This window comes from Salvelinus fontinalis, chromosome 21 (genome assembly GCF_029448725.1).
Source record: "Salvelinus fontinalis isolate EN_2023a chromosome 21, ASM2944872v1, whole genome shotgun sequence".
NCBI lineage: Eukaryota > Metazoa > Chordata > Actinopteri > Salmoniformes > Salmonidae > Salvelinus > Salvelinus fontinalis.
Window position 1 is genome coordinate 39,715,524 of NC_074685.1, and position 12,957 is coordinate 39,728,480.

General features: G+C 42.1%; 1 protein-coding gene across 1 annotated transcript in view; it reads right to left on the reverse strand.

Moving 5' to 3' along the window:
* Window positions 1-11,320, reverse strand: part of nop14 (NOP14 nucleolar protein homolog (yeast)) — a 33,637-nt gene extending 22,317 nt beyond the window's left edge. Inside the window, exons 1-12 of the mRNA XM_055875165.1 lie at window positions 11,174-11,320; window positions 10,804-10,986; window positions 6,782-6,916; window positions 6,014-6,155; window positions 5,650-5,792; window positions 5,204-5,341; window positions 4,801-4,923; window positions 4,438-4,569; window positions 3,375-3,669; window positions 3,003-3,133; window positions 2,798-2,883; window positions 2,558-2,693 (exon numbers count right to left, since the gene is read on the reverse strand). Of these exons, the coding sequence (XP_055731140.1) occupies window positions 2,558-2,693; window positions 2,798-2,883; window positions 3,003-3,133; window positions 3,375-3,669; window positions 4,438-4,569; window positions 4,801-4,923; window positions 5,204-5,341; window positions 5,650-5,792; window positions 6,014-6,155; window positions 6,782-6,916; window positions 10,804-10,986 (1,644 nt within the window). The 5' untranslated portion in view covers window positions 11,174-11,320. The remainder of the gene's footprint in view (window positions 1-2,557; window positions 2,694-2,797; window positions 2,884-3,002; window positions 3,134-3,374; window positions 3,670-4,437; window positions 4,570-4,800; window positions 4,924-5,203; window positions 5,342-5,649; window positions 5,793-6,013; window positions 6,156-6,781; window positions 6,917-10,803; window positions 10,987-11,173) is intronic.
* Window positions 11,321-12,957: the final 1,637 nt, after the last annotated feature.

Below are 12,957 nucleotides of genomic sequence, written 5' to 3' on the forward strand. Positions count from 1 at the left end.
AAAGGGAAAGACACAACACAACTCCGAGACGAAATGTTTCTGTGTGAAATGGCTTTTCTGTGTGACATTACGAGTCATCTGAATGCAATGAACTTGCAGCTGCAGGGTCGGGATCATGTCATCTCTGATATGTACAGTACAGTGAAGGCATTTAAAACCAAACTGACTCTGTGGGAGACGCAGATGCGGAAAGAAAATTTGAGCCACTTTCCCAGCTGCCAGACCATGAAAGAGAAGCTCTCTACCAGTGCGTTCCCGAGCGCACAGTTGGCTGATAAAATAGGTATGCTTGCCGCTGACTTTCGACGCCGATTTGCTGACTTTGAAGCACAAAAAAGCAGGTTGGAACTGCTCGGTAACCCATTTGCTGTTGACGTGGAAAGCTCACCACCAAACCTCCAAATGGAGTTGATTGACCTCCAATGCAATGATGCACTGAGGGCAAAATATGCGGCAGTGGGTGCTGCGGAGTTCGCCCGTTTCCTCCCCGACACAATGCCCCAGCTGCGCATCCAGGCTGCTCAAACGTTGTCTATGTTTGGCAGCACATACCTGTGTGAACAACTGTTTTCTTTGATGAACCTGAACAAAACATCACACAGAAGTCGACTTACTGCTGAACACCTCCACTCAATTCTGAGGATTTCCTCAGCTCAGAGCCTTACCCCGAACATTGATGAACTTGTGGAAAAGATGGGACACCACCAAGTATCACCCTCAACCTCAAACAAGTGAACATTACTGTGCAATCACATATTTAGAGTTTTTACTCAGTTCAAGTTTAAAAGTTAAAGTTTAATATTTGTTTTCACTGCATGTTACTTCTCCTTAAACAAAGTGTTGTTTTTGATTAATAGATTTTTGCACTTTATTTTATTGTATTTCAATCCAATTATATTTTAAAAATATTTCAGTTGAGTGGATGATAGAAAATTGCTATTATTGTTTTTTTCTTTGAAGTAAATTTAGCCCACTTTTGCTAAAATAGAAAATATAGGCTACTGATGGTGCCTTGAATACCGGTTTCTTTCATTTAATGTTCATGTTATGGGGATTTTTATATAAAGGAAATTTGTCTTTTGTGTCTGTTGAAAATTAAAGATTACTGACAGAGCCATAAGAAAATATTGCTTTATTTATCTGATCATATTGGAATATATTTGTTAGGTTTTCAGTAGGTTCAATTAGGTTCACTAGACTATATGCGTCATTTAAAAATTTTTCAATTAACATTCGAACAGTCCGGCCCTCGGCTTGTAGCTAAATTTTTTATTTGGCCCTCCGTCCATTTGACTTTGACACCCCTGAGATAGATGGAGAACAAGCTATTCGATGAAACATACCGGAGGTTTTGCGCAGGTACGGCCGACTAGCAATTCATTTAATAGAAATATGGGAGTCAAGTATCGATATAACATCGTCAAAACTAAATTTGCGATATGTAATTGTATCGATTCTCCCCCCCATCACTTCTTTGTATTAAAATGTCTTATTTCACCTTTATTTAACCAGGTAGGCCAGTTGAGAACAAGATCTCAACTGCGACCTGGCCAAGATAGAACAAAGCAGTGCGACACAAACCCAGTTACACATGGGATAAACAAACAGCCAACAACAAAATAGAAAAATCTATATGCAGTGTGTGCAAATGTAGTTAGATTAGGGAGCTAAGGCAATAAATAGGCCATAGTGGTGAGATAATTACAATTTAGCATTAACACTGGAGTGATAGATGAGCAGAAGATGAGCGTGCACGTGGAGATACTGGGGTGCAAAGGAGCAAAAAAGTAAATAACAATATGGGGATGAGGTAGTTGGGTGGGCTATTTACAGGTGAGCTGTGTACAGGTGCTCAGACAGCTAATGCTTAAAGTTAGAGGGAGATAGAAATGTCAAGCTTCAGTGATTTTTGCAATTCGTTCCAGTCATTGGCAGCAGAGAACTGGAAGGAAAGGTAGCCAAAGGAGTTGCTGCTTTGGGGATGACCAGTGACATATTCCTGCTGGAGTGCGTGCTACGAGTGGGTGCTGCCATGGTGACCAGTGAGCTGAGATAAGGCGGGGCTTTAACTAGCAAAGACTTATAGATGACCCGGAGCCAGTGGGTTTGGCGACGAATATGAAGCGAGGGCCAGTCAACGAGAGCGTACAGGTCGCAGTGGTGGGTAGTATATGAGGCTTTGGTGACAAAACGGACGGCACTGTGATAGACTGCATTCAATTTGCTGAATAGAGTGTTGGAGGCTATTTTATAAATGACATCGCCAAAGTCAAGGATCGGTAGGATAGTTAGTTTTACTAGGGTATATTTGGCGGCATGAGTGAAGGAGGCTTTGTTGCGAAATAGGAAGCCGATTCTAGACTTCATTTTGGATTGGACTTCACTGTCAGAGAACAAATAGAACAGGATTAACAAATGTCAGACGGGTATTTCCCCGGCTTTTCCCCCTGACTTGACATGTAGAGCAGTGTTGCACGCAGAAAAAGACAACAGTCCATGACAATAACGTAACGGAGAAGTGGGAAGCAAAACCATTTGAGAAGAAAGTCAAAAGTACCATGTCTAGTTGTGGGAAGGCGGCCCGACCCTTGACCTCCAGCACCTCCTCCATGCTGTGTGCGCTGTCAACCAGAGTCATCTGCATCGCCTTGGAAGCAGCTTCGGGGAACAGCTGACATAGACCATACAGCTGCCTGGGGAGCAGCAGGGAGAGACAGAAAAAAACAGCACCATCACAATCAATACACCTGGCACAGTCAAATCCTATAGCATATCAAAACCAGAGAGCGTTACTCACGGTATCATTTTGTCTATTGTGGAAAGTTCCGGTGGACTCCTGGAAGCCAACTCGCCCACATACTCCAGCAGAAAGCCAAATAATTTCTGAACGAAGAAGTGAGAAAACCACAGCAGTTGAATCAAATAACTATTTTGATCCCTGGCAAAACATTGGCATATCAGTTAACAATTCCATCTTGTGATTCAGGCTGAACACTACTGACTTGTAGTTTGAGCTTGTTCCCCACAGCCAGACTGGGATGGTTACACTTCTGTGTCCTGGCAAGGATGACACACTGGTGGTCAGCGGGATGACCCTGCAGTAGGCCCTTCAGGTCACTGTAGCTCTCTGGAGCTGGGAGGAGAGAAGGACATTGGACATGGGTGGAGAAGGCAGACAAGACAAGGATGGTGTTGTGTCAGGGCACGACCACCAGGGGGAGTCGTGTTTTGTTTTTCTGGATCACTCGAGAGAAGTCGACTTTAGCTTTCAATTGAAACATAAGAAATCATTTTTCCTATATACCAACATATTCCAAAAACGATCACCTCCCGAAAATTATGTCCGGTTAGATCATATAAAACATGGGTCTTACCTTTGAACGTGTATGGTAGTTCTGCTTTAGCTGCCTCTGCTTGGGCCTTCCTCTCCTCCTCACTCAGCTGAGATTTGGTTGCAGGCGCTTCATCCTTCTCCTCTTCTTCCGCCTCCTCCTCCTCTCCTCTCTCACTCTCCTGCTCAGAGTCCAGGTCCGAGTGGCTATCCTCGTAACTGCCCTCCTCCTCCTCTCCATCAGATTCCTCCTCACCACTCTCTCCTTCACCACCGTCCTCCTCCTCGTCATCCCCCTCTATCTTTGCCCCTTCCTCATTTATGTTCCATTTCCCATCCTATAGAGAGAGAACGAGAAAAAAATAGGATTTTGTTATCTGCTCTTCTTTCAGTGAACGCCTGTAAATTTGACTGTGTCACATACACTCCCCTATGTATTTATTTGGACAGTGAAGCTTAAATATTTAAATATGGCTCTATACTCCAGCATTTTGGATTTGAGGTCAAATGTTCCATATGAGGGGACAGTACAGAATGGCACCTTTTATTTGAGGGTATTTTCATACATATCGGTTGGGCACAGCAAAAACAAACTGCATATGCAGTCATTGCGTGCAACGGAATATCGGACCAAATACACTTTTTACTACACATAATTGAATTAGTCCAAATACCTATGACACCTTCAAAATGGGTGAACTAGATACATAGCGCTTTCATTTCTAAACGGTAAAACAGATAGGTTTGAAAATACCCTCAAATAAAAGGTGACGTGGGTAAGCATTTCACAGGAAGGTCTACACCTGCTGTATTTGGCACATGGGACAAATACAATTTGATTTCGATTTTAGACATTCTGTACTGTCGCCTAATATGAAACATTTGATCTCAAATAATAAATGCTGTAATATTAGAGCCAAATTAAATGTTTTAGCGTCACTGTCCAAATAAATGTGTGTGACCCTTCCTACTACTTCCTTCCATTGAGAGAGTAGAGATGATGCGATGTCTGAACTCCAAGACACAAGGTCAAATCATAATCCACACACAGGCAGAGTCTGCCTGGTCCCTTCCGGCGACAAGGCAGAGTCTGCCTGGTGCCTTACCTGATAGGCCAGAGTCGGTTTGTCGTCAACGTCTAGGACGAAGCCGTCGTTGAGGTCGTCAGCTGACATGTGAGCCTGGGTCTTGGCGCAGTCTTCTCTTACATCTCCCGTCATCCTCCTCAGCCTGTCAGCCTGGGGCAAAGGTCAAACCACAGAAAGGAAACAGCTTCAGTGCAGTAGACAGGTCAAACCACACAGAGAGACAAACCGTGTCAGTGTATCAATAGTTTACGTCCTTCCCTTTCTCAAGTCCTTATCTCTAGGATTACTGGCTGACAGGTCAGGTGAAAGCAGACCCATTACCCATCAATGGTCATAAAGAAAAAAAAAGGACAAGGAAATGGTGTTGAGACACATCCATACCTCTAGTTTCTGCAGGCGCTCCCTTTCCTCCATGGCCACTTCCTCTGGAGTCTTCATCTTCTCAGATGGTTGAGCCTTCATCTCAAAGCCCAGCTCTCGCACCATCATGTCATACTCATCCAGCTGGAACATACAAGGGAAGAGACAAAGATGAATGTGTGTATGTGACCAATCAAATTTGATTCGAGATGAAACAAAGGTTTTTTCCCCCCCTTGGGACACAAACATTTTACTTATCCGGGTTCATCTCACTGAGATAAGGTCTCTTGGAAACCTTTTAATTTAATCTTAATGTATACAGGTTAGACTCAATAAGATACAAATCTATTTTGTATGAGGGATATGTTTGACTTAGTGGATAATCAATTAAAACTTCCATTGGAAGCATTTCCTGTTCTTTTACCTTGGGTTTGTCTTCCTCCTCGTGTCTGTCAGCCTTGGGGGCATTCTTGTGAGCCAGCAGCCCCTGAATGCTTTTCCAGTCCTGGTCCAGCTTCTCTGTCAGCACCTGGGACTCCTCCTTCTGGTTCTGCCTCTCCCTCTGAGGACAACCAACAGACCTGTCAGGCATCTGATCTCACCTCAGACACCCGTAGAGCTATTGCCAGTACTGGAAAAGTTAATCAAATATCTGGTGGACCACACTATACAACCAAATCAAGACGAAGGGTATTAACCCCCCTCCTAAAAAAGGAAGACACTGCAGCACATTGATGATCTTGGATGCTGCCCCAAACAATTGAATGGACCTCCCACCAACGTTCCAGCGAATAAACCTCAATACCATTCCTAACGTGTCTAAGACATTAAGGCACATCCTAGAATGAGACGAGAGGGATTGACACTCACCTTCTCTTGTTTCGACTTGAGGATGAGCTCCTCTATGAGTTCCTGTCTGGACTTGGCTCTCGGGTTCCCCCCGTTATCCGTCTCCCCGTGGGTCTTCCTCCTCAGCAGACCGCCTCCTCCGAAGTGGGATGCAGTCAGCTCAGCTGAAGGAAAGACGGATGAGAAAATATTGTTATGGTCACTACTTCAGATGTCACCAATAGTGACCCCTTATTTAGATTTTTTTTACAGACAAATTCTTTGCCAATGTACATCTTTATGTTCTCTCGCCGCCACCTGCTTGCTTTCCCCCCACCCCTTCTCTCCCTCTCCCTGGTCTACAGCTCCCCCCAATTCTGTGAAGACCGGGGTCATTGCGTCTCACCTGAGAGCATTCCTTTCTCGTCTGCATCATCGTCACTGTCTACCATGTCGTTGAGCTTCTCCATCTCAGACAGAGACTGGCCATAGTGGGTCAACTCCTCCTCCTCGTTCAGGTTATACATGTTCTTCTTGTCTTGGGTACGCTGAAGGGGGACAACAGCAAGAGAAGACAATGTTAAGTTATGGACTACGGCGCATCTTTATTCAACACACATGTATTTGTCCAAATGTTACGTTGGAAATGAGTCTTCTCCCCTGGTCTCAACCCCCCGCATAACACACAGCTTTGAGAGGAGCACAGGGCCAGCCAAAAGTGCAGCTCCCGAGAAGATAGTTTAATTCATTATTTTATATTTGACATGCTGTAAATCGACAATGTAGGGCTGTGGGCGGGCAAACTTCTTGGCTCAAGGGCCACGTCGGTATTTTGAAAATCAACAAAGGGACGCACAGATTTGTTTAAAAAACATGCCCAATTTGTGGGCCAGAAAATATATAAGTCCATTATCATTTCTACATTTTTCAGGGTTTTACTTTTAAAATTAAAGACCAAGGTCTCTTTTGCAAGGGAGCCCTGCTCCCTATACAGTCTATCTAGTTTTAGACATTCAAGTGTGGCCTGGAGTGTTTTTTAATAACCCCAAAGAATCATATCAAAAAGAAGATGCCGGCCACAGACCGGTACTTTGCCCACTCCTGTAGAAGGTGTTTCACGCAGTGACAGTGGAGTGGACGAGAGATACCGCATGTCCGACAGCATTGATCTCACCTGTCTTTCCATCGAAAACCTCTGAAGGATTTTCTCCTCTGGGTCCATCTTGGTGTCATACTCGCCAAACCGTCGGTCTATGAACTTATTGGCCTTGTCCTTTGTCTTATATTCCTTCAACAGGGTCTCTTTTCGCTGGGGGGGGGGAGAAAGGAATATCTTATAAGCACAAGAGCCACACTGGCACACTAATGAATAGAATCAAAGAAACGTGGTAACACAAGTTGCAAACCACTCTAGCTGTGATTTGAGATACTGTAAAGCTTACCGTATGCTTCCCAGTCAAAACAGTTCACACATACGTTACCACATTTAGTTGACATTGGCTGCTAACAGGAATGACTTTCAGCTCAAAAAAAGCAGGTGTAAAATGCTGTTCATTTCTGCGTCGTGCATTTTGAAAATGCATCGCTGTTTATGGCTGTGATGACAGGCTACACTTGCACAGCGATTGTGCGCGTGCATTCTCCCTGTGCGTGCGCAAGTATGTGCGTGCGCAGGGGGTGTAAGCTTGGAACCACTCCTTTTTGGGGATCGTGGGTCAAAACGTTTGAGAACCGCCGAGCTAGCAAACAGATTGCTGACTTGCTGTACAGCTATAAGATTGGGTGGAGTGCAAATGTCAAATTGTTGGGAGAGGATTGCCATACATAGATATCCATCTCCAAAAATGGTTTAGTGAACAATAGTTGTTCTTGTTTACTTTGCACAAGCAATGTGGCATCAAGTACTAGCATAGGCCTACTGGTCCTTTGGTATGTCAAAATTGCTTGTAATTAGAGGTCGACCGATTATGATTTTTCAACGCCGATGCCGATTATTGAAGGACCAAAAAAAGTCGATACCAATTAAATCGGCCGATTTTTATATATATTTGTAATAATGACATTTACAACTCTGAATGAACACTTATTTTAACTTAACATATTAGACCAAAATCAATTTAGTCTCAAATAAATAATGAAACATGTTCAATTTGGTTTAAATAATGCAAAAACAAAGTGTTGGAGAAGAAAGTAAAAGTGCAATATGTGCCATGTAAAAAAGCTAACGTTTAAGTTCCTTGCTCAGAACATGAGAACATATGAAAGCTGGTGGTTCCTTTTAACATGAGTCTTCAATATTCCCAGGTAAGAAGTTTCAGGTTGTAGTTATTATAGGACTATTTCTCTCTATACCATTTGTACTTCATATACCTTTGACTATTGGATGTTCTAAAAGGTACTTTAGTATTGCCAGCCTAATCTCGGGAGTTGATAAGCTTGAAGTCAAACAGTACAATGCTTGACGCGTTGCGAATAGCTGCTGGCAAATGCAGGACAGTGCTGTTTGAATGAATGCTTACGAGCATGCTGCTGCTTACCAAAGCTCAGTCAGACTGCTCTATCAAATCATAGACTTAATTATAATAACACACAAAAATACCAGCCGTAGGTCATTATTATCGTCAAATCCGGAAACTATCATTTCGAAAACAAAACGTTTATTCCTTCAGTGAAATACGGAACCGTTCCGTATTTTATCTAATGGGTGGCACCCATAAGTCTAAATAATGCTGTTACATTGCGCAACCTTCAATGTTATGTCATAATTATGTAAAAATCGTACAAATTAGTTCGCAACGAGCCACGCGGCAAAAACTGTTGCATATACCCTGACTCTGCGTGCAATGAACGCAAGAGAAGTGACACAATTTCCCTAGTTTATATTGCCTGCTAACATGTATTTCTTTTAACTACATATGCAGGTTTAAATAAAATATACCTCTGTGTATTGATTTTAAGAAAGGCATTGATGTTTTTGGTTAGGTACATTTGTGCAACGATTGTGCTTTTTTCGCAAATGCGCTTTTGTTAAATCATCACCCGTTTGGCGAAGTTGGCTGTCTTTGTTAGGAAGAAATGGTCTACACACATCTCGCAACGAGCCAGGCGGCCCAAACTGCTGCACATACCCTGACTCTGCTGCACAGAACGCAAGAGAAGTGACACAATTTCCCTAGTTAAAATGAATTCATGTTAGCAGGCAATATTAACTAAATATGCAGGTTAAAAAAATATATACTTGTGTATTGATTTTAAGAAAGGCATTGATGTTTAGGGTTAGGTACACATTGGTGCACTTTTTTCGCGAATGCACTTGTTAAATCACCCGGTTGGCGAAGTAGGCTGTGAATCAATGATAAATTAACAGACACCGCATTGATTATGTGCAACGCAGGACAAGCTAGATAAACTAGTAATATCATCAACCATGTGTAGTTAACTAGTGATTATGTTAAGATTGATGTAATGCTAGCTAGCACCTTACCTTGGCTCCTTGCTGCACTCACATAACAGGTAGTCAGCCTGCCACGCAGTCTCCTCGTGGAGTGCAATGTAATCGGCCATAATCGGTGTCCAAAAATCCGATGACCATGAAAACTTGAAATCGGCCCTAATTAAAATCGGCCATTCCGATTAATCGGTCGACCTCTACTTGAAATGTATAATTTACGTATGGAGCTTTCATTTGGAACTAGTTCAATTGACTTATTACATAATCAAAATGTGTTGTTGAAAAAAATAATGATAAAGGACTGTCTGGTAGCCTCAATAAATAGACAAAGATAGAACCGTATAGTCCCACGGTAACTATCTGTGCAAAGCCTAGTTCTGAGATATTGAGCATCAAAGGTCACATCGCAGACCTCAGAACTGTTTTGTAGTAAATTCTTTCAAAACCCATTAAGGTCATCACCTTAAAAAGTGACCTAAATGACCAACTATCACAATCATGAGACATTTGTATATCTGTTTTTTTTAGGGGGGTGCCATTGCAGATAGAACATTATGGGTCTGAAATGTCAATCTGGTTTCAGCCATAAGATTCAGACACTTTTGAATTAGACATGTTCAGTTAAGAAGAGTTAATAAGACTGTAGCTATTTGAATATATAAATGATAGAATAACACTAATTTACCAAGAGTCAGAACACATCAAATACATATGTTTTATGATCAGACAAATTTTTGTCATCAGTGAACAAAGACAAGACATCATTTACTTTATTAAATCGAACCGTTTTTTTGCTTACATGCCATCATGGCTGCTAGACTAGCCTAGACCATACTTAGAGGGAGATGACCAAGACATGAATTGTTAGATATTGCTGCACTGTCCTAACTAGAAGTACAAGCATTTCGCTACACTCGCAATAACATCTGCTAACCATGTATGTGACCAATAAAATCATGTTCTGATTGGTCCGTCTGTATTTGTTCAGGTTTGTGATTGGATTGCGGACAGAACCTTATAGTGCCAAGCTCAAATGGGTTTATGCAGATAGAAGTTTACTCGATTTGTAGTTGAAGTCATTGCATGTATAGTTGTTTTTTTTCTTGAGTCAATTGAAAGAAACTTGTGACTGGACTTGCTCTAATGCAGCATTAAAAATCACTGGTAACTGAAGAAAACGAGCTTGGACTGGTGAAAATTGATTGGTCATCCAACTCGGAATTCCACCTCGGGAACTTGGGCATTTTTCTAGAGCTTCAACTCGGGCCTTTTTCTAGAGCTTCAACTTTCCGACCTGAAGATCACTTTCGTCACGATTTTACCTCGTATTTTTCATAGTTCCCAGTTGTTTTGAACGCGGCATTATAATGCACGATTTGTAAATGACTCGAGACGTTCTACTTGGGACTCGGACCTTGTGACTCGAATAATAGTGACTTTTTGGTCATTTTCAATAAAAAAAAATGTTGCAACAACTATTGCTGGCAAGAAGTTCGCTTCGCCAAGCCGAGTTTTTTGCTAGGAGCAAACGTTAGTCTACGGACGTCTTTAGGATCCATCTAGCCTGGTCCCAGATCTGTTTGTGCTGGCTTGTTAACTCCTATGGTAAACTTATATGGACAACGACCATAGAAGTTGGTAAGAGAGAACAAATCTGAAACCAGGCTGGATACTTTACATCCATCTCTGCATATGTTCTCTTCAAATCCCCATGTGTACATAAACACTTCATTGCAACCACCTACCTTTTTGATGGCTTTAGATCTGGATACACCTGGCAGACCGACGTCGTGCTTGCTTTTTCGCCCGAGGATGTCAAACTTTTTCCGGTTGATTTTCACCTCGAATGGGTTGTTTTTGATCTGGGTGGAAGTTTTGGTCTTGCGAACCTTATCAGCAAGGTTCTTCTTTTTTGGCAGTTTCCCCATCTAGACAAAATAGGTAGTTAGGTGAAGGCAAGAATATGGCTGAGAACCTCCTTGCTAATATAACAACCATGTAAAGTACTGAAATACAATAGCTAGTGTGATAACTGGCTAGCTAACGTTTGATAACGTCGGCTAGCTAACATTGGACACGTTCTCAAGGCAAACATCATAAATTGTAATGGCATACCTTATAGATTGGATATTGGTCAAGTAAAACACCTCATGTGTATTTTGAAGTTAAAATATAACGTTAAATCATCTACTTTGCATTATCCACGTTGTTCCACAGCAGAAAATCCGCCTGCCAGCACGAGGTCAAAGTTCATCATGAGGCGACTCCTCGTCAGTTGACATGGTAAGTAATATTCTGCAGCGCCGCTATCTGGTAAAAACTCAGCATTGCACTTAAAGGAAAACGAAAAAGGATGAGATGTGAAATATGTGCCCTAACCCTAACCTGTGCATGTTTTGTATGTTATTTTGGTATTACTACGTGACACATATCAGTTTGCAAACAATGTAAAAATACTAGCTCAGTGCTTTCTTTGGTGGTGAAGCAGTCAGCGTAGGGGTTGGCAATGTTCTTTAGTTATGCCGTGATTGGCTCAGTGTTCTGTCACTCATGGGGACAATAGATTTTCGCAAAATCTACGAGGAGCTTGAAAATTCATGCCCCTTGGGTGCTGCCATAGTTACATTATAAGTGCCCATCCAAGAAGCCTCAAGGTCATTGGCCACAGATACAATGTTGTCAAATCATGTTATATCTACTGTAGCGTTGAATGGACTGATCATGTCAACATTATACTTTCAAAATCTTAGCTAACAAACTAGCAGTCATCATGATGAATCAAGTCGACAATCTACTGGCAAATTCTTTTTAATCCTTGTCACATGAAGAGAGATTAGAGATAAAACATTGGTGCTCATCGGCCATAAACATTACACAAATTGGAAATCGAAAATCCAACAATGAGTGGTTTGGAAGGAATCAGTGGCTAACTGTAAGCATTGCAAATGTTAGGATTTATGTTTATGCACTATAGCCTGCTAGCATATTGTTTGAAGATGAATATTGTTTTGTTACACACATACACACACACACAAACAATACAGATGTGTGTGTGTGTAGGTGTGTAATGACTGACCAACACAGGCCATAAAAGCTGTGGTCAATCTGGAGAGGGGAGGGGTGCATCTCTCTAGGCCAACCAGGGAGGTTAGGGAACTGACCAGTACCATATTAGGAATTGTTTGAGTGAAGAATCAAGGGGGAGACACAAGACGGAGCTAATCTACCCAGCAACCAGATGTGGACAAAGGAAAGCACTAAGGGACTTGGACAAGTCCGGGTGCCAGCACAGGCTGAGCAAAAGTTTAAACCGCGCTCAGCCTCTACTGTGATAGGACAACGGACGAGTTGGAACTAAAGCTGTCATTGTATAAGAACTGCTATTTGAGTACATTCCACAGTTCCCTGTTTTACCCTGCGCGGTGATACAGTGAACCCGTATATACGAAAATTGCATTTACCATCGCTTGAGTTTAATTAAAATACTTAAAATATATTCGGTGACTCTGAATCACTTTTTGTCCTGATACCAGATTTTAACTGACGCAAATCTCTTTCACAAAGCAATCACTGGCTGCTATTCAGTGGACTGAGTGTGAGGTCCAGGTCTGGGTTTAAGGGTCTCTTTTCCAAACGTTCAACATTCGCCATGCTGTCAATCCAGGGTAACTTCTACCGCATTCAAAACAATTGGAAACGCAGAACTGGGAAATCTCAGATTTCAGTGAGTTCAAGACAACTGGGAATTCTGAAGAAAAAAAACATCTCCGACTGGGAAAATACATTTTGAACGGTCATCCAACCCTGAATTCCAAGTCTGGAACTCAGGCCACATTCTGAGCTCCAACCTGAAGATCACTGACGTCATGAATCAACCTTGTTTTTTTCCCCAGAGTTTC